The sequence below is a fragment of the Lipomyces oligophaga genome (assembly GCF_038497815.1).
Source record: "Lipomyces oligophaga strain CBS 7107 unplaced genomic scaffold V1516scaffold_2, whole genome shotgun sequence".
NCBI lineage: Eukaryota > Fungi > Ascomycota > Lipomycetes > Lipomycetales > Lipomycetaceae > Lipomyces > [Lipomyces] oligophaga.
Window position 1 is genome coordinate 1,154,822 of NW_027117786.1, and position 19,865 is coordinate 1,174,686.

The 19,865-nt window shown below is 45.7% G+C and overlaps 7 protein-coding genes across 7 annotated transcripts; 4 read left to right on the forward strand and 3 right to left on the reverse strand.

Annotated features, from left to right (window-relative positions):
* Nucleotides 1-658: 658 nt before the first annotated feature.
* On the forward strand, nt 659-4,515 carry V1516DRAFT_684216 (uncharacterized protein; the record flags this gene model as incomplete). The annotated part of the gene is made up of 3 exons (XM_066923554.1): nt 659-1,330; nt 1,395-2,268; nt 2,330-4,515. 3 exons carry the CDS (start codon nt 659-661, stop codon nt 4,513-4,515), a joined length of 3,732 nt encoding a protein of 1,243 aa, XP_066779059.1.
* Nucleotides 4,472-6,577, reverse strand: V1516DRAFT_671233 (Spc98 family-domain-containing protein). Its single transcript, XM_066921524.1, has one exon. The coding sequence runs from the start codon at nt 6,528-6,530 to the stop codon at nt 4,605-4,607; it is 1,926 nt and encodes a 641-aa protein (XP_066779060.1). The 5' UTR covers nt 6,531-6,577; the 3' UTR covers nt 4,472-4,604.
* A 167-nt stretch (nt 6,578-6,744) lies between these two features.
* Nucleotides 6,745-7,931, forward strand: V1516DRAFT_671234 (Mss4-like protein). Its single transcript, XM_066921525.1, has one exon. It carries the CDS (start codon nt 7,108-7,110, stop codon nt 7,537-7,539), a length of 432 nt encoding a protein of 143 aa, XP_066779061.1. The 5' UTR covers nt 6,745-7,107; the 3' UTR covers nt 7,540-7,931.
* A 43-nt stretch (nt 7,932-7,974) lies between these two features.
* V1516DRAFT_689706 (Cullin) lies at nt 7,975-10,875 on the forward strand. The gene is made up of 2 exons (XM_066923817.1): nt 7,975-8,082; nt 8,131-10,875. The coding sequence occupies exons 1-2, from the start codon at nt 8,035-8,037 to the stop codon at nt 10,456-10,458; spliced, it is 2,376 nt and encodes a 791-aa protein (XP_066779062.1). The 5' UTR covers nt 7,975-8,034; the 3' UTR covers nt 10,459-10,875.
* V1516DRAFT_634289 (uncharacterized protein) lies at nt 10,833-13,076 on the reverse strand. The gene is made up of 2 exons (XM_066919990.1): nt 12,710-13,076; nt 10,833-12,400 (listed from the first exon to the last, which is right to left on the reverse strand). Exons 1-2 carry the CDS (start codon nt 12,932-12,934, stop codon nt 11,300-11,302), a joined length of 1,326 nt encoding a protein of 441 aa, XP_066779063.1. The 5' UTR covers nt 12,935-13,076; the 3' UTR covers nt 10,833-11,299.
* Nucleotides 13,077-16,196: 3,120 nt separating this feature from the next.
* Nucleotides 16,197-18,153, forward strand: V1516DRAFT_197169 (permease family-domain-containing protein). The gene has a single exon (XM_066918725.1). The coding sequence runs from the start codon at nt 16,289-16,291 to the stop codon at nt 18,071-18,073; it is 1,785 nt and encodes a 594-aa protein (XP_066779064.1). The 5' UTR covers nt 16,197-16,288; the 3' UTR covers nt 18,074-18,153.
* On the reverse strand, nt 18,127-19,766 carry V1516DRAFT_671242 (eukaryotic and archaeal DNA primase, large subunit-domain-containing protein). The gene has a single exon (XM_066921526.1). The coding sequence runs from the start codon at nt 19,710-19,712 to the stop codon at nt 18,234-18,236; it is 1,479 nt and encodes a 492-aa protein (XP_066779065.1). The 5' UTR covers nt 19,713-19,766; the 3' UTR covers nt 18,127-18,233.
* Between the last annotated feature and the right edge of the window lie 99 nt (nt 19,767-19,865).

Sequence of the window (19,865 nt, forward strand, 5' to 3'; positions counted from 1 at the left end):
ACATTTACGCAGGAGTACCGAGGCGGATAAAGTTAAAGTGAGCTGATGGACTATTTAATTATTTTCTTTTGAGTATTTTTGCTATATATTTCGCGTTATGTAAACAGTAATTCGACCTAATATATAGTATTATATGGCAATATAACAGTATTATGATATAGTAGGATTAATAATTATGTCATACAGTTTCTTTGATCATTTGTAATAGCTTTAGTCAAGATTTTCGGCGCAAAATCATCTCCAATCCACATCCAACCACATCCCACAGCACTTTCATATATTAACACTCTACATTCGAAATAATACAATATATATAATCTAATTAACTACATTATGAAAATATATTGCCAGTCTCTAATTCAATTACGTAATAGTTCTTTGACCTGCTCCGTGTCCTCTGTCCACGCTTGATCTGTTCCCGCAATCGTCAAAAACAGGTGATTTTACCACTACACCACCCGGAAGCCCTGAAAGTCTATCCGCATTTGATTTCAAAGTCGAATTCTTCTTTTGTTTCGTTCCTGCTCTGCTGCATTCAGCTGCGTTCTGATACGTTTTGCTCTCTGTTTTGTCAGATATCTCCGAGGATAGTCGACGAGATCACCTCAGAAGCAAGGCCGCCGTCCTCCAAATCCAGAGTCCTTTGCCATCTACCTTCATGGTCCTCGACCATCTCGGCTCGGGCAGCCTGGTTTCTCTTCCTCCGCCGGCTCCTTCGCATCGCCCTCTACAGCTTTATTCGCAGTATCAGCAACTGCCACTCCAGCATCCTGCGTTGCCTCTACCGGCGCAGACTTCTTCGTCCTCATCGTCTTCCGCATCCAACACGATCTCCAACACTACCGTCTCGACGGCCACCACTTCAGCTACATCTACAAACCCTCCACGTCTTCCACAAATCCTGCCGTCTATTGCTGCACCCTCGTCGCACTTTTCTCAGCAATCTTCCTCACAGTCCTCGACTGCTTCGCAATCTGTTCAGCCCACACAATCCACAATATCCTCAATATCCACCACTTCCTCCTCCTCTCATCATCCTTCAATACCACCTTCCTCCGCATACCTCCCACCTCTCCTTCCAGCTTCGTCCTCTCCTCCAATCTCGACAACGTCCGCCCAATCGCTCCCCCAAATCGCTCCTGCCAAGCGAAAGGCTGGCAGACCGCGCGACTCGGTCGCTGACTCGATAGCCCATGAGGTCAAGCGGTCCAATGCCCCATCTATCTTCAGATGCAACTACTGTGACGCTTCCTGGGCTCATTATAATCCATATCGTGTCAAGAAGCATGGTCTTGATTGTAAAGGCATGCCCGCAGATCTGCGTCTTCGTGTATGTTTTCTCATTGTTCCTCTTCCTCTAGATTTTCTCATCTTTATACTAATTTCACAACCAGCTCGCTCACGAAGTCAATCTCAAACAGGCTGCGGACAGAGATTCTGCCTCGAAGCGGGCGAAGTTAGATCCAAAGCGAAGACCATCTTCACAGGATCAAAAGCTCCTCGAATCTCTTCTCCTGGAGTCAATTATAACCTCTTCTATTCCTCTTCATGTTTTTACGAATTCCTCTATGCGCAGGTTGTTCCAATATTCGTCCTCCTCGTTCATCTTGCCATCAAAATCCTCCCTGCAACTTTCACTAATTCCTTCCGAAATTGACTCAGTCAAATCAAAAATTTTCACTTTTCTCCAGCAGTCAAATGACCTTCTATCTTTCTCTTTCGATATTTTTACTACCTCATTCGATCTTTCCTTGCTTCTCATTTATGCCACGACTCGGTCTGGCTCAACGTTCTGTATCGCTGGTCATGACTTTCCCCACCATTCTCCACCCTCTCCACAAGTCCTGGCGTCATGCATTATTGCCGAGATTGAGAGGGTAGGTCCGCAAAAAGTCTTAGCTCTAATATCCTCGCCCAACCCGCTCTACCGCACTATCAGACTTCATGTCCTGTCCAAATACCCTCATCTCATTTCCCTCGACCCTCTCGCATACTATTTCGAGCAGCTGGCGGTAGATCTATGTCGATTTCCAGTGATCGAGGCAGCTATCCGATCAATCATGCTCGTATATTCTTACTTTCACAGATTCGCGCAAGCAGAAAAATTGTTATCAACACGTCTTGCGGAGCTCAACCTCTCGGGTCCTCTGCGACCGTTTCTACCTCACGATCCTATTTCTCTGTATTCGGCCGCATTATCGGTTAGACGGTGTATGCCTGCTCTTGTTCGCGTCATTTCTACTGATCATCATTCTCTTCATAAGACTTGTGCGTATATCTCTCTCATTCTGTTCTCCCCGATTAAATGCTTCCGACTGACTTTTCATAGCAAATAAAGCTACAGTAGTTGATCTGCTGTCACCCGATTCATGGACGCACCGAGACTTTGTCGACAAACTGGAAACGATTCTCGTTCTATTTCGACCTCTCGATGAAGCCGTGACTCGACTTCGAGCACTCTCAGTTACATTAGCAGATGTTCATATATGCTGGTCAGCGCTCACCGTATACTTTCGAGACTTATTCCAGTCTTCGACCTCCTCTGTCGCTTCCGTTGCTGCTACCGTTCTCTCAGACCGTGCACTTCGCGAGCACGTCGTTTATCACATTAATCTGCGATGGACGCAACAACTGGATTCAAACTTAGCTGATGGCTGTGTCGGAGCACCAGTTCTAACTCTGGCCATGTTTCTTCATCCCGTCATGGCACTCCACGAGGTCCAGAGCCGTGGCTCGGAGCAGCAAAACAAAGCGACTCAAGAATTGTTTCAACAATTGTCTTTATTGAACTCCTCAGACTCGTTTTTCTATCGTTCTTCTACGTCATCGTCTGGGGGTAGCTTAGTAGTGTCTGGGAGCTCTCATTTACCCATTCGTCCCAACTCCATCGACCCTCAGCAACAAAGCACTATTTTGTACGATGATTTGGCCAAATTTAGACATCGCGTCGACAGTTACGCATTGCCGATCGACTCAAGTGCCTCTGGATTTGGTGCTGGGTCCGGGGTTGCCAGGAAGTACTGGCTCGAGACGCTGGATCTCGCCACAAGAGCGAACAGCCAATATCAGTCTGGTTCTGGTCCTGGAACAAGTACAACTAGTGCAGAGCGACCAATCCTACCAACGATAGCAAACAGGATTTTTGATATAAATGCGTGTAACTCAAATTTGGTAAGAGTACATGACACGATTTCCTGGCTTGATACGAATCTGCGAAATAATGTGCCGTCCGATTTACTCCTCGGCATGCTGCAATGCCGAATGTATTACCTTGTTGAGAGAGCTCGCATTAATGATTCGACCTATTTACCGCAAAATCAATCTGCATCTGGAATTGGGGTGAGTACGACTGGCCCAACTGGACTGTTCCCTGGCTTTTCCGACTTGGGATCAGACGATGAGAGCGTTGCAGACGTGCCTACGATTCCTGATTTGTTTGACGACTGTGATCTCGATGGCGAAATTGAGTATATGCACGATCCGCGCAGCTGGCTTGTTCATCGGTATGACGACGAGCTGACGGCTGGTTCCGGTCGTTCATTATCGCAGTCCAGTCACAGTCAGCACGTACGGCCAAGTATTACAGCCCCATCCCGGCCGGCATCGCCTGGCATGTTGCATGGTTTACTAGATGTTGTAGATCAACCCGGAGCATCGACAGCTGGATCGCGAGTAACCTCGCGCACGGCATCGGTTTCGGAAGGAGTCGTGAGCAAAGATTTTTTCGAGCTAGAGAATGTGATATCACTTGCTAACTTTCGGAGAACGGACTATTGCTTTGACCCACCTTATACATCGAGCATGGCAATTTCACATTCGGGTACCTATCAGACTCCTAATGCTCAAGTCCAAGTGCAGGTCCAGCAACCGGTGTCAGGAATGTATCTACTTTCTCAACAAGCGGGTGGGCAAACGTATATGAGTTCAGGACCGAATTATACGTCTGGAAACTCGTCCGCATACACTAGTGCTTCATCTCAAGCATTGTATTCTAGTGCTGCAGCTTCGAGCGGAGTGTCCAATGTGACGCCGTCTATCGGCCCGTCTGCGGGACCTGTGGGACCTGCTGCACCAGTGGGAACGGCCAATGCTGGAGCAAATTTGAATACTAATGCTTCTGGTCCTGCAATGATTGCATATGCTCAACAATACCGGCAACCAGGTGCGACGTCGCAATACGGTGACTTTTCAGGATTATTCCCTGGGTCCCAGTATTCTGGTCAGTCATATGGAGGGCCGCCGATAGTTTCGCACCGGCATTCTATTCCACCTTTGCGATCAACTCAGTCGAGCGTATCCTCTGCCTCATCATCCATCTCGACTCATGAATTTCATCCTGTGTCTGCTCCTGTGGTCCTTCCAGCGACAGGTCAGGGCGCAGACAGCATCCATGGACACATCGACCACGCGGCTGGAGTGCCTTTAGGCTCGAACTACCAGGCTGCTACGCAACCAGGCATGAAGACTGAATGGCAAGATTTGCAGCGATTTGCAGAATCGTTTGATCTACAATAGTAGGATATCTATCCGAATAATTGCAAAGTAGGCTGAGGAACAGTGTATAATATTTTTAGGCGTTATTTAATATTGAAAATTAAGTGTATTTATGATTTGACCAAGTAGAATTCATTGAAGTTAAGCCGAATGCCCAAAAACCTCATCTCAGAATCATTCTGTCGAGATAACTGAGATATTAGTTTCTGTAAGGTAGCTCTAAACGACGAACGAAGATGATGGATGCGTTCAGAAATCGTCTGGAGACTGTCTGTATCGATCTCTGTCTCAGCATCATAATAGTCCATCGAGAAATTGTACAAAGCGTCGATAGAATCTGAAAAGGAAAGCATGATTTTAAGCAGATCATGAAGTAAATGGATTAGAGATGACGATAGAAGACCCTTATGAGTAATATTAGAAAGGTATTTCGAATGTACAGCGATCAATTGGTCAAGTGTGATATCATTTCGGTCGGTTAGCTGTGTTTGAAGCTCGATCCAGGAGGACTCGATAACCTCGTAGAGGATATAATATTCTAGTTGACCAGTACAATGGATCATTTCCGAACAAGTACCTCTGGCCGGTTTCCAAATTTGCTGAAAATTCCTTGACGATAAGATCCCTCGTGCACCTGTGATGGAGCGTCGCCAGGACGAGTTGAGAGAGAAGCCAACACGCTTCAATCGCCACAGAAAATTGAAAATCTTAAGATACTGGCGAGTGGAAGATGAGTTGAGAATTACGTCAAGAGGCGCATCTACTTTGTATTCAAGAGTGAACACATCCCAGCCAATTTCCCCGTGCGAGAGCTCGAGCATACGAGCATCCAGACTTTGCAAGACTTCCGGCGGCGAGAACTGTGCGTTGGACCCCCGAATAGCGGTTTCCAGAGTCGAAGTCAGATTATGTCGATATAGCATGTTTGCAGGGCTTTCAAGGGACGGTGCGAGAAGTTCCATTAATAGCGCAATGAAGTCTCCCTGCCCAAGTAAGAGAAAGTTCTTCAGTGCCTGAATATGCTGCCTTAGCTTGAATCGATTCGTCAGTAATTCCATCAGATGTCCGACCGCAGCTTGATACGCTATATCAATAGACAGTTCGACGGTGTTAATGGCATCATCATAGCTGAATGTTTTTGCATGCGTCGTCCGAAATGTGTCGACCCAAGATGAATCTCCGCAACTGGTCTTAATGAAATCAAGAGATTTCCCTGTCTGGTACACTTTCTCGACAATCTCGGCAGAGATGAACGTCGGCACTTGGTCCGGAATAAGCTTAAACTTACCATCCCATTGTGCACCCTGCGTCGATTCTGTGGGACCTTTGCGGATGAAAAACTCGTCGTATGGATCGCGAAAGTCGCCCGAGTATATATATTGGCAGAGTAGTTCATAGATCGGCCGCGACACTCTAGCCAGAATCCGATCCGCAAACCCTGACACAAACGGATCTCCGTGTGAATTGTAACTGTACAATATCGACAATAACTGACCACCAGATTTATCTTTCGATCGATCGGTCATGTCAGTCATCAATCGCAACACCATGGTCGACTCTCGGAGCCAGTACACACATTTTTTAAGTGTGACTCCTCCAAATGTCCATCCCTCCACTGTTTCTGCAGCAATCTCTTTACGGATTTCTTCTTCTATCTTGCTCACTAATCGTAAATATCCTTGCAGCTCGTCCTCGATAACCCTCCGAAACGCTTGCCCGACAAGGCCACTCGGTGACTCTATGTACACAGTCAGCGTCTTATAGAGCAGCGCAGGCTCTACTAATGCGTTCAGAACTGCTAACACAGGTAGCGGCAGCGATGGTGGTAATCCAATTGTCCGTGTGTCGAGAAAGGGCAACGTCGACGATGTGTGGCCTTGAAGTGTATATGGAAGATCGGACAGCAACGAGGGCTCTGACGGATCAGTCGGCGGTCGAGATGACGCGAGGACCTCTCCACGAGTGGATAATTGTAACTTTGAAACCGAAGTCGTCAGCATATCCACCGAATTCTGAGATGTCCACAGCCTATCCATTCTTACTGAATTCTAGTGGGTTGAGTTGAATAATCGAATAATAGATGATCTATAATGAAAACGCGTAAACGCGTTTACATTGTTTACATAATAAACTCGTCTAAACGCGCAACTATCACCTTTTTAAGCCGTATCTGCGCCATGACAGTGGATTTAAGACGTATGTAATACTGATTTTCACGCAATTTTCCTGATATCTTGGTGATAAAAACATGAATAATAACGAATAGAAGAAAAGCTTTACGATTAGATCTGCTTATCTGTTCACTCCTGACATCTTTGTCGCCATCGGATTGACGTCAACGAGCCGATCTTTGTCGGCTGTATTGAGTGGGACTTCTCCACATTTTCATGTTCATCAATAATTATCTAATCAGCTGCTCTTACTGTCATATATATTTCCAACTATCAGAGCTAATACAATAACAGATAGCTACAGCAGCTATTACGGTCAACCACGGGTTTCTTATTTCGCTCATTCTCTGGTAATACCAGATTTCGAAGCTGCCAAAGCGTATATTTGTCGCTTCCAGTTCTATCGAACACAAGGAACGTTTCCAACAGCATCAAATTCAAAATGGCTGAATACAAGACTTCTGCCATGAAATCGCAATATCCAGTAACTAAGTCACCGTCCGAATGGCGTGCGGTATTGACCCCAGAACAGTTTCGTGTACTGCGAGAAAAGGGCACTGAACGGCCGTTCACTGGAGAATACGAATACCATCATCAAAAGGGAGTGTACCATTGTGCGGGATGCAACCAGCCATTATATCGTTCCGAGTCTAAATTTGACTCTGGTTGCGGATGGCCTGCTTTTTTCGAGGCGATCCCCGGCTCGATTACGAGGTTTGAAGATAAGTCTTTTGGTATGGTTCGCACTGAAATGGTTTGTTCCGGTTGTGGAGGACATCTCGGGCATATTTTTTCTGGCGAAGGATATAAAACACCGGTGGACGAAAGACATTGCGTGAATTCAATCAGCATGCGCTTCTCGGAAGATGAATGATCGGATAATGATCCTGATGAGTTTGATGATTTGATGATCCATGGTATTGCTTACTTTATGATATTGATTGTATTATTCGTTTCATCAGAATTTTTCTGTATTTTGCTTACGTTCGGAAAATCAAGATAGCCCAGCTGCTGGATAGGTTGGATATTTGTTAGTTTCTGATATCTTCTGGTGAATGATCAGTTCGGCCCAAGTATGTCGTAGAGTTTGCTATGGTGGAATAAATAATGATATCTCCGTATTTTGCATTAGCAGTAGCATAGCACACTGTTGTATCTTATACATATATATACATATATATATTATTTCGGTGTATATTATTATATTTTGGTATCGTAGGCATCATCTGACAAAATATAACAAAATATGTAGTTAGATCTTGTGAGCCGCCATAACATAATCCCAGTGATTCCGCTTGACAGCTCTCCACAGCTGCGAAAGAATATCGCTAATACTATAATTATACATTCACAAAATAATATAAATAGCATGATGTCGAGCGGAAAATCACGAATTAAAATGCGACCCCCTCGCAATGTAAGTTTTTTTTTTGACAAGTTTTCTAGCGGCCGCTGACCAGCCAAGCGCGATGCTGTCGACGTCAATTTCGACGACTCATGGACCGTATTAGCGACTGCAATGCAGGAAATGTATCGCAAAAACGCGTCGCGGTTATCCTACGAAGAGCTATATCGAACAGCTTATACATTAGTGCTTAAGAAGCATGCGGAGCGACTTTACGGAGCATTCAAGCTATTTGTCGCAGCCCACTTACGAGAAATGGTGCTGGCCGACCTGGTTCCGCTGGCAAGCAATACTGCAAATTCACTTGCCGGAACTGGAGATATCGGCTCGACACTCGCGGTTCCTCTGGCAGCCGGTGACCAGCGAGAGGGCGGTATCCGGTTCTTGAAGGCAGTTAAATCACAGTGGGAGGATCATTGCCTCTGCATGCGGATGATCAGCGATATTCTGATGTATATGGACCGGGTTTACTGCAAAGAGTTGCAGCTGCCTTTGATTTACGACGCTGGACTTGCACTGTTTCGCGATAATGTCATACGTAATCCGGATTTCCAAGTAGGCGAACACATCTACGCCATCATTCTCGACCAAATCAAGTTACAAAGACAGGGCGACATAATTGACACTTCGTCCATCAAGGCAATCGTTCTCATGCTTGAATCACTACCTGAAGATAAACAAGATGGCGAAACTGTTTATTCTCGCTCATTTGAACCTAAATTTCTCCATTCGTCCAACGAATTCTACCAGTCAGAGGCTGAAAAGTTATCTCGAGACTGCAACTCGAGCCAATATCTGATCGAGACTGAGAAACGATTACAACAGGAACATGATCGCGCCATGTCGTATCTATCACTTCCGACGGAACCGAAAGTAACAAAGATAATTGAAGAATCGCTCATTACTAAGAATATTGTTAGCGTTATGAAATCCGAGCAGTCTGGCTTAACCGTGATGATTGAAAATGACCGGTTTGACGATTTATCGAGGCTATATCGACTTTCAAAGCGCGTGGACCCAGATAAAACTGAGCTGCGGTCGGAACTGAATGATCTGATCATCAGCCAAGGAAGCGACCTCAATCGCGACGCAGACCAGGAAATTACTAAAGATCCACAACATCCGAAGAAAGGCGTTTCCGCGCAAACGGCGGCGACTACGGCGGCGTTCAAATGGGTCGAAGCTGTGTTGTCACTGAAAGACAAATATGACAAGATTTTAAATGAGACCATGGAATCTGACAATCAAGTACAAACGTCACTGACGAACGCGATGTCGGCGTTCATCAACCGGATGCCGCGAAGTAGCGAGTTTCTGTCGCTTTTCATCGACGAGAACTTGAAGAAAGGCTTGAAGGGTAAGACTGAAGACGAAGCTGAAGCGGTTCTTGACAGGGCTATCACACTGTTTAGATATATTGCCGACAAAGACGTGTTTGAGACATATTACAAGACACATTTGGCCAAGCGGTTATTGGGCGGCCGGTCCGTTTCTGACGACACTGAGAGATTAATGATTACAAAGTTGAAAATGGAGGTTGGGTTTTCATTTACGACAAAGCTTGAGGGTATGTTCAAAGACATGAAGCTGTCAAGCGACATGATGCAGGAGTTCAAGAGCGATTCGTCGATTGAGCTTGCCCTATCTGTACTGACATCTACGAACTGGCCGGTATCGCTATCGAGCACCGAAAACAGCACCTGCATGTACCCGGCAGAGATCGAACAAGTAAAGCGATCGTTTGAAAAATTTTACATGGACCGGCACAGCGGACGAGTACTGAACTGGAATCCCAATATGGGCACGGCAGATGTTCGGGCGACTTTCAAGAAACGCAAGCACGAGATCAACGTGTCAACGTACGCGATGGTTATATTAATGCTATTCAACAGAGTACCTGATGGTGGATCTCTGACTTATGCCGAAATCAAGGCAGCAACGTCTATTCCCGACATGGAGCTTGTCCGTAATTTGCAGTCGCTAGCTGTGGTGCCGAAGACGCGGATTTTACTCAAAGAGCCTATGTCGAAGGAAATAAACTTGACCGACCGATTTTTTTTCAATGCCGGCTTCGAAAGTCAGTATATCAGGATCAAGATTCCCACAGTGGCATACATCAATAAGACAGAGACCGATGCTGAACGCAAAGACACTGTGGATAAAGTTGATGCACAACGAAGATATCAGACCGACGCTGCCATCGTGCGTATTATGAAAGCACGAAAAACTTTGGAACATAATATCCTGGTATCTGAGGTAACTGCTCAACTGGCTACGCGATTCAAACCAGATGCGGTGCTGATCAAAAAGAGAATCGACGCAATGTTGGAGCGCGAATATATAGAGCGCAGCACGGACAGCAGACAGGTTTATAATTATTTGGCTTAGCTCTTTCTTCTTTCGAAGTAGGGGGTAGTACATTAACCTGAATATAGAGTCACGGCAAATTGCCGATAATTCACTGGCCTAGCTCCTAGTATTAATATTGTATCATATTGAACTGCTGGTGTACTGGAATTTAAGTCAAAATGATTGCCTTCTTCTTGATCTTGACGGATGATTGTGTGATTTCCATTAGTCGAATGAATCGAATCTTGAGAATTTGTTCCTACTGGAAATAATAGGCAGCTTAACAGTCCATTGACGCCTTTCCAGATTTGAACCAGAAACTCCACGAGGTTATCTGCTATTGCTTCCATTTCATGTTCTTCACTAAATTATCCAAGTAATTCACTTCTACAATCCAATTACCAAAAAAATAATTATATAGCGGCAATAATATATATAAATTCTAGTTACATCCCACTCCAAATCCGTATTACTCTACTTTGAAACAAAACATAAAAAATAATATAGAAAAGTAATCGAAAAGCCAAAAAGGGAACTAGATGGCCACTACAAATTATCCATCGGCCGGTTTTCAAATTATATAAACCAATGGATCATATGTAACTATACATAAATATATATATATATATATATATATATTGTATACATAATAAAACTGTAAATTTATCAACTACCCGCCTGCCTAACTACCCCACATCTCCGCCAAGTCTAAATTACGATGAATAAAAAGAAACCCACAAGATGAAAAATGAAAAATATGAAAATATGAAAAAACCAAAAGAGAAAAGAAATCATCTTCCCATCAAGTCATTTTTGAAACTGATAAAAAATTGTCCTGTCCTTGCCAACCATTCTAAATTATAAAAAGACAACCACTGCTTTATGCCTTGGTTTGGACAAGAGTGGCAGCAGCCAAAACTGCAGGAAGTTCCTCAGAGCCCATAGAAACCATAGCCTTGATGATGAATCCAACGAACAAAAGTGTAACAATAAGACCCCAGAAGAAGATATTGAATGGAACAGAAACGTCGTACTTCTGGCAGTAGTCTCCAGCCCAGTATGTTCGTTGACGGGTAGTCTCGTCGTAAGTAGAAATGCACTGGCAACCGAAGTAACCTTCCTGACCGTACATCTCCGTGCAATAACCGTGACCATTAGAGCAGTAGTTAGTCATAATCTCACACTCCTCCTGCGTGGTATACGAAGGAGACTCAGCAAGGATACCAACAGAAATAGCAGGCGAAGAGTGCTGATCACCGAATGCAGACGCAGAAACGTCACGCTTGGACTTCTTGACAGCAGCCTTGGGACCACCTGGAAGGAGAACAGCGGTGACAGGTACGGAAGGCGAGGTCTCGAGAACAAGCTTGTTAAGCAAGTTGGAGAAAAGGGAAGAGGCAATAATATACTTGTTCGACTCAGCACCATCCTGAAGCTTGATAGAGTTCAAGGAATTGAAGAAAAGGACAGCAAGCTGGTTGTTCGAACGAACAGACTGGGGAAAGCCCTCGACGAACGAATTGAAGGCAAGTGCCTCATCCATGAAGGCAAAATCAACAGCCGAATGGGCGTCAAAAGTAGAAGCGAAGTCCTCGCCGAAAACTTGAGCAAAGCTCTTGGAAACATCGACATCGGCAACCTCAGCGCACTGAGAACGAGCAACAGTCTCCTGATGTCCAGCAATGCAAAGGTCAATGTCAGGAACAACAGTGATAGCCGATCCTTCGGCATCAGAGAAAATACGGACACCAAGGTCACCAACAAGCTGCTGCGATTCCTTGACAAAAGAAGTGGCAAGGTCACGGAAAGACTCAGCGTCAGGGGTCTCGGAGATGAAGAAAGCAGGACGCGACTCGGGGAAAACGTCCTTACCACTGGAAACACCAGAAATGACGACAACGACGTTCTCGCTCTTATCTCTCCAGAGTCCTGTGTGCTCACCAGAGAAGCGCTCGAGGTCGAGAACCTTCATGTCTTGTCCCTAGATAGAGTCAGAATCTAATACTACACTGCAGATGGAGATGACGGAATGCGTGTCGAAGTAGGTAGACAGATTTGCGATAAGCAACCAATTGATCGATAAGACAGGGAAGTAATTAACGAGATTGACACAGCAACTCTTCACCCACTCCAGATAAACAGAACGGTTTGATATATTAACAATCCGTTGTCGACACAGTTAATACGTGCAAGAATCGATACGACCAATTTATCACCACCCAAACTATCCACACGAAATCTACCACGCAGCGACCGCATCCTTCGACGAAACAAACAGAAGACAACACACCTGATATCCGAGCTTGTGGTAACGCGAAACACCGAGACGCTCGGCGAAGACAAGACGGGCCTCAGCAGGACGAAGCGAAGGGATGTCGTGCTGCTTTCCAGCGCAAGACTTGGGGAAAGCATAGACGGAAGCCGGATGAGCAGCAGCAGCGTCGGCAAAGGGTGCGAAAAGGGCAGCCGCGGCGGCAAGAGCAGCAGCGGCAGTGTTGAAAGGCTGCAGCAGCATGATGTAACGACGACGACAAGAAAAAAGGAGAGAAACGATGCTGGTGTCGAAGGACGAAGGAGGGAGCAAAAGAAGGAAAAAAGGGAAGGAAAGATGGATCGTAGGGAGAGTCCAGTAGTAAGCACCAGACCACACTTGCGAGAGAAAGGCCTGCGAGACAAGGGCGGGAGCTGCGAGCTTGCAGACGCTGGCTGAAGATGGTGCACTATAAACAAGCACAGTTATGCCCACGGCTATGAGCCAGCCAATCGGCGAGCCGGATTTGAGGCCAGCTAAACCTCTTTTGGGAGGAAGTTCTGAGCTTATTTGTATGAAGGAGATAACGCGCCGTGTTATCGGTGCACTGCGGCGATAGAAATGAGGAATAAGTGTGCAAGCTTTGGTGCACACTCATAGACTTGAACGATTTGATAGATATCATTGGATCAGCAGATTAGAACAAGCTAATTCTGTAACGGAGCTTTCATGACTGAACAGTACTAACTTTGCTTGATCAATCCAAATCGCATCCGTCGCTTCCATATTCCTGTCGTTCACAGTTCTTATCCATTTCAACATAGACAATTATTTCACGTGATCAAATCCAAATCATGTGATTATATCATGTGACATTGAACAAGTGATGATAAGGGTGACACAAATGGTAAGGTAATAACACCTTACAAATACGTAAGCGTAATTTAAAACCCTTGAAGAAATGTAATCTTGTTTTAGCCCGTACCCACAATCGAAGCAGATTGTAAATCACGTGATACATTCTGAATTGATCATTCGGGGACGGCCGAGGGAAGGCAGAGGATGGAAAATGGACCGTAAAAGGCGAGTGATCTGAGAGGAGTCGTAGTCGAAAATGATATTCAAGATGCAGTTGCTTTTGATGCAGATTTAAAGAACGTCATTGATATTTTTGAATTGTAGATAAATTGATATATTCAGTTAATCGATTTCGTAGCTGGATCAGAGCGGACAGGAATCGTAATGATTGCTTAGCAATGCCAATCAGTCAATATCAACTTTGAATATGACCATGATTACTCTAATTTTATTGAATATATAGGCCAATAGTATCTTTTTACTATGTCTGGCAACTACCTTGGCTATATTTAGTCAAATCTAGGATAGCTGTACGACTGTTCACGATTGGGTCTATTTCGCAAATTACATGTCGTTCTTGATTTCTTCTTGGTAGTTCGATTAAGACGATTTCAATATATTTCTACGCTAATCGCTCAAACGGTCAAATTATGGAAATAATTGCCAAAAACATAGTATCGGGGTTTAAGTCGGTCGATTGTCATCAGTCTGCGCAAATCACCGGATCAAGAAACCGCATTATGACCCCAGAAATGTAGAAGGCTAGAGGACAAAATTTTTTCTTTCTACTCGTAATAGACTGTCATCTTACTAATACAAGAAAATAGGCCCCAAGACTCTCAATGAGCAATGATGCGGACCACCGATGTTCAGGAGTGGCCGCTAGGGACAGCTAGATAGCGTTGGTGAGTGCCGGTTGCACATGTCCGGTATTTCGCATGATTTCAAGCGCCTCCAAGGACATGTCCCAAACGAGACAGAGCACAAATACCAAGACAAAGAGAAAATTTTTTTTAAGATGGAGTCCTTCATCTACAACCGGATGTGCGTCTACCGTTTAGAGCAGTTTGGTCATGATGATGCTCGTGAGTTGTGGTCGGTGCCGCCGAGTCGGCCAAATACTTTTTGAGTCGGACGACCGAGGATAAAAAACGATGGTGAGCAACAAATTGGCTGACGTAAATTGGTTGTAGACACAGGGTTTGGCCGAGTACGTTCACTTCACAGAAATAATAATGCTGATTTCAATCAAATATTCAAACATCCAGAACCATTCGAAAATGTGTACGCGCGAGGCCGTGAGACTGATGCTCTATTCTGATTCTCTCTTTCCACGGCCATGACCGGCAATTGGGACACTAATGGTGGGTCATCCCGCACTGTACCAAAACCAACGACAAGTGGGTCAGAGCTCCCAGCCAATCCGGGCTTGGAGAGCGCCACGGAACTGAGACGAGGGGCCCAGACAATAAGATCGAGTCCAACAGAGGCTCGGTAGAAAAAAATGGCTGTCCGCCACCGCCGCAGACAATTGGTCAAGGAGAACAGCGAAGAGGTAACGAATCAATAGAGGCGTTTAGAATATTAGCCTGGTCGGGGCGGCTAGAAGGCACCGCTGAGCAGAGTTCGGGGTAAACCGATTGCGTCGCAGGAGAAAGCAGAAAGCCAGAAAAACAAGGCAGGAGAAGCACAGGAGTGGGCAGCAGGACAAGGATAGGCGTCGAAAAGTCTAAGATAGCTCTTACCAGATATTGGTGATAAGATAAGAAGGAATGCGAGACACAGAAACGAGTCATGAGTGCGAGACACAGATCGTATTAAAGCGATGGACGCTCAGCAGATCCTGGGGCAGCAGAAGCAGAAGCAGCAGCAGATTCAACCGTAACAAACGCAACAAACGCAGGCGGATAAGGCCGAGCTGTACGTAGAAACCGCAGCGCAAGCAGCCAGATAGGGTTTGTCGATTCGAGCAGATGGGCGAACAAGGAGTCCACACGCAACGTTGTAGCTGAGCCAATCCCTGAAAAAAAGAAGTGACCAACGCTGGTCTATGCCCGCTGACTGTTCATCGGCATCGAGCGAGTACTCGACGAAAAAAAAGAAGGAAGTAAACGTTTCATGGTCGCGTGCGAAACCGGCAAGTGATCCATGGCTGCGGAGTACGGGTTTTGCTTCCTGTCCTGTAGTGTAAAGCTTCTTTGGCGCGGGGCTTTCCAGAGTGTGCTCACAGATATGGCATTTTGCTACCAGCCTAATTAAAAACAGTCTCAGTTTCAACGATTTCGATCGGACAAAACTAAGAAATTTCAACCTGCCGTTGTCAGCTCGTAGTTGTCGAAATCTCGGCCGAAGTATTCTGACAAGCGCAAGCAAACAATTCTTCGTTCAGGTCCGACGGGCTGGATTCGAGAAGTCTGCCGCCGATAGCTGCCAGTAGCTGCAATCAGCCTCCTTTCTCGCTCCTTCCCTCCTCGGCAACAGGTCTCAAGACCAAGCGTAATTGAGTTGCGGAAATCAGCGTGGATGAACGGTTTTGATGCAGCGTATCTAGATTGTCTCGTCCAGCCAACATGCATATCTTATCACTAGCTCGGATGAAGAACTTTTTCTGTGCCGATTCCAGTCTTCTACCACTCAGACCATCCCGCGCGCATCTTCTATAAAAGACTGGCTTTCGCCTCTACTCTCTGACCTGAACTTACTCCATCTTCTTTCTCTACAGAATCTTGCATTCTCAGTACTATCTACTTCTGGCTCATCATGGTCGCCGCTGCTGCTGTAGCCTATGATGACGGCACAAACGCCGGCTCGCTTGCCCATCCTTCAACTGCTGTCAAGCCTTCCTTTGCATCGCGCATGAAATCTCAATTTCTCGCGCGCGAGGGCTGGCTCGGAGACTACGACTATGCGTATCTGTTCACGCCCAGAGTTCCATTCCTCAAGCGGGAGCAGAAAGAAGGTCCGTTCTTTGGTTTGAACGATCAAATCCCGCTCGTTCTGGCAATCATTCTCGGGTTCCAGCATGCTCTTGCAATGCTTGCAGGCGTTGTATCTCCTGCACTGATTCTCAGCGGAACTTCCGGTGCAAATTTAGATTCTGATCTTCAACAATATCTCGTCTCTGTTTCTTTAATCTGCTGTGGCCTGCTTTCAGCCATTCAAATCACACGAGTCCATATCCCATTCACAAAGTATTATATCGGAACGGGCTTGATCTCTGTTGTCGGAACTTCGTTTGCGACCATTCCTGCAGCTACAGGAGCGTTTAGCAAAATGTATGAGAACGGCGATTGCCCAACCGATGCCGATGGAAACAAGTTGCCTTGCCCGGATGGATACGGCATGATCATCGGCACAACCTGCCTCTGTGCCTTGCTTGAGGTCCTCTTATCATTCACACCACCCAGAATTCTGAAGAAGGCCTTCCCACCGATTGTAACCGGTCCCACCGTCTTGCTGATCGGTGTCCATTTGATCGAGACTGGATTCCAGAACTGGGGAGGCGGTACGGGAACTTGCATCGACCATCCCACTGAGGGACTGTACATGCTGTGTCCTAACATTAATGCTCCGCATCCTTTGGAATGGGGAGCTGCCGAGTTCATTGGTCTAGGCTTCTTGGTTTTCATCACAATCATTATCTGTGAAAAGTGGGGCTCTCCTCTGATGCAGTCTTGCGCTGTTGTCATGGGACTTCTTGTAGGCTGCATTGTTGCCGGTGCATGCAACTATTTCGATCGCTCTACAATCGATGCTGCTCCTGCCGTAACATTTATTTGGGTCCACACGTTTAAGCTCAAGATCTATGGACCTGTGGTATTGCCGATGCTATCAGTGTTCCTCGTGCTTATGATGGAAGCTATTGGTGATATCACTGCCACCTGCGACGTTTCTCGTCTCGAAGTCGAAGGTGAGACCTTTGACTCGCGAATTCAGGGAGGAGTTCTTGCTGATGGATTGAACGGCATTCTCGCCGGTCTGATGACCATGACGCCAATGTCGACGTTCGCGCAGAATAACGGTGTCATTTCGCTCACCAAATGTGCCAATCGGACTGCCGGATTCTTCTGCTGCTTCTTCTTAGTGATCATGGGAGTGTTTTCAAAGTTCGCCGCTGCGCTGGTCGCCATTCCCTCGTCCGTTCTTGGAGGCATGACAACGTTTCTGTTTACTTCCGTCGCGGTTTCTGGTCTTCGTATCATTGCCACTGTTCCATTCACTCGACGGACTAGATTCATTCTTTCTGCATCTCTTGCAATTGGTTTCGGTGCCATTCTTGTTCCCGATTGGTTTGAATACGTGTTCACCTACAGCGGTGATAACCATGCTTTGCGGGGATTCCTCGATGCCATAGTAATCTTTCTGGAATCCGGATTTACAGTGACTGCTTTCCTTGGATTATTTCTCAATCTGTTTATCAAGGAAGAACCATCCGCAGAAGCTGAGAACGCGCTTGAGATTGAAGGCTCGGCTAATAACGGTTCCGAGCTCGAGGCCATTCTTACTGAGGCTCCCGACAAATCGGTAGAGCTAGAGAAGTACTGAGTTTGGTTTGGTTAATTGACAATTTTGTTTTCACATTTTTATATTAATTTTTGCTTTATTTTTATTTGGAGGTATAATGGATTCTTAAGTTATTCGTATATATATATAATACATGAGTTTTTGTCAGGGATACCAAGACTCAACTTGACACAATGCATTATCAACTTGCAGGCGCCGAGGCAGTTTCAATGTTGATGACCTGGCTTGTAAACTGCATGCTTCTATCAAAATATAAATTAGGATGCGTGATTGATTCTTGGCCGACTGCCGTTCCAATAGTAGACTTTGCGCCTGCAGATTTATGGGTCTGTTCGAACACACGAGTACAGGCGACATGAAATTGCTTAGTGCGGATATCGTCTTTGATAAGGCGGAGCGTAGTTGAATCGTTGATTCCAATTTCTGACAGCGCGCCTGCCAGATGGTCCTCCGAAAATGTTCTAAATGGACATCCATGCGAGTCTCCGGGTCCAGGTGCTGCATCGTTGATGATCTGCACACAGCTCATCGGCCGATAGTTTTTTCGTGCACCCTCCAAGCCGTAGTTATGTCTGATATTGTATCTGTAGTCTTTATTGAATTGATCTGGACTATGTTTGAAATGCGACCGCCAGAACGTGAGGGCTTCCTCCACATTGAGTCCGATGCCCTTGAGGAAGAGGCCATATTGTTGGCGACCGAAGTACTTCAAATGATGGTCACGCAGCAACGCTTTCTGCATTGTGCGCATGCAAAGTGGATAATGGTTGACAAGACCATCAACCTGTACTGCCGTGATGGTGCCCGATATCGACGATGTCGACTCCGGATTGTACTCTGGTTCTACGAATCCTTTCGCCAGATGATCCAAGACAGGAACTAGCCGGTCATCCTCATCTAGTCGGGGTAGCGCGCGAGCAGTTAGATCCAGTGCGCGGCCAAGTCGATCACCAAATTCACTGACTATCAGGTTTACCTGTAAACCAGACGGCACATATGCATCTCCAGATTTAACAAATACGCGACGACTTTCTATAAGTTCCGGCACTCGTTCGAATGGAACTTTATAAAATGTTTCTGCAGTAGGGTTCATCACGGATGGTGACCCTGATTCACTGGCAAAAACTAGAAAATCTTGTAGCTCTGTTTTCTCTTCTTCGGACACTAGCACCCATCCGAAATCATAACGTGATAACAAAGACTGCTGTTCACTGATATCGGAGGCTGTATACCGTAATCGGAACAAAATTGACTCTGCCTTGACAAAGCGACGACGTAATTCTTCACTTTTGCAAAATGCTAAACGTAAGATATAATGCGAATAGTAATCTTTCTTGCGCTCGTAGTCCGTATCGACCTTTCCCCCGCTGATTGCGGTTCCAGATCCAGAAGTCGATCTAGACAGCGGTATGTATTTTTCCATGGAAGGCCGGACAACTTGCTCAAGTTGTTTGCCCGTCCGATTTCGAACCAAACATCCCTCGATCTCACTCAGCACGCGCAATCGATCAACAGCCCAATTCTCAAATTCCTCTATCGTGATTTCCGCATTCGGCGGTACACTGTAGAAGTTCAATCGATCCGGATATGCTTGATCACGGTGTACTTCTAGTCCGAAATTAGTTCTCTCTAGTGTTCGTTTTTTCTGTGCTCGAAACATTATTGAATTTGTTAATCACGGTTTAGAATTAGATTTAGTAAAGGATTATTTTAATGATGAATAGTGAGTGTAATGGGAAAGGAAAGGACGCGTCCAAGCGCGTCTTAGGTCGGTCCCAAACCGACGCGTTGTGCACGTGATAGATTTATATCG

What these genes read in the sequence shown, in the direction of transcription:
- V1516DRAFT_634289 (XM_066919990.1), bottom strand. Translation starts at nt 12,934, where the DNA reads ATGCTGCTGCAGCCTTTCAACACTGCCGCTGCTGCTCTTGCCGCCGCG. An exon ending in ACCACAAGCTCGGATATCAG is followed by an intron (nt 12,401 to 12,709) that starts GTGTGTTGTCTT and finishes GACTCTATCTAG; the next exon opens with GGACAAGACATGAAGGTTCT.
- V1516DRAFT_671242 (XM_066921526.1), bottom strand. Translation starts at nt 19,712, where the DNA reads ATGTTTCGAGCACAGAAAAAACGAACACTAGAGAGAACTAATTTCGGA.
- V1516DRAFT_671234 (XM_066921525.1), top strand. Translation starts at nt 7,108, where the DNA reads ATGGCTGAATACAAGACTTCTGCCATGAAATCGCAATATCCAGTAACT.
- V1516DRAFT_671233 (XM_066921524.1), bottom strand. Translation starts at nt 6,530, where the DNA reads ATGGATAGGCTGTGGACATCTCAGAATTCGGTGGATATGCTGACGACT.
- V1516DRAFT_689706 (XM_066923817.1), top strand. Translation starts at nt 8,035, where the DNA reads ATGATGTCGAGCGGAAAATCACGAATTAAAATGCGACCCCCTCGCAAT. An exon ending in AAATGCGACCCCCTCGCAAT is followed by an intron (nt 8,083 to 8,130) that starts GTAAGTTTTTTT and finishes TGACCAGCCAAG; the next exon opens with CGCGATGCTGTCGACGTCAA.
- V1516DRAFT_197169 (XM_066918725.1), top strand. Translation starts at nt 16,289, where the DNA reads ATGGTCGCCGCTGCTGCTGTAGCCTATGATGACGGCACAAACGCCGGC.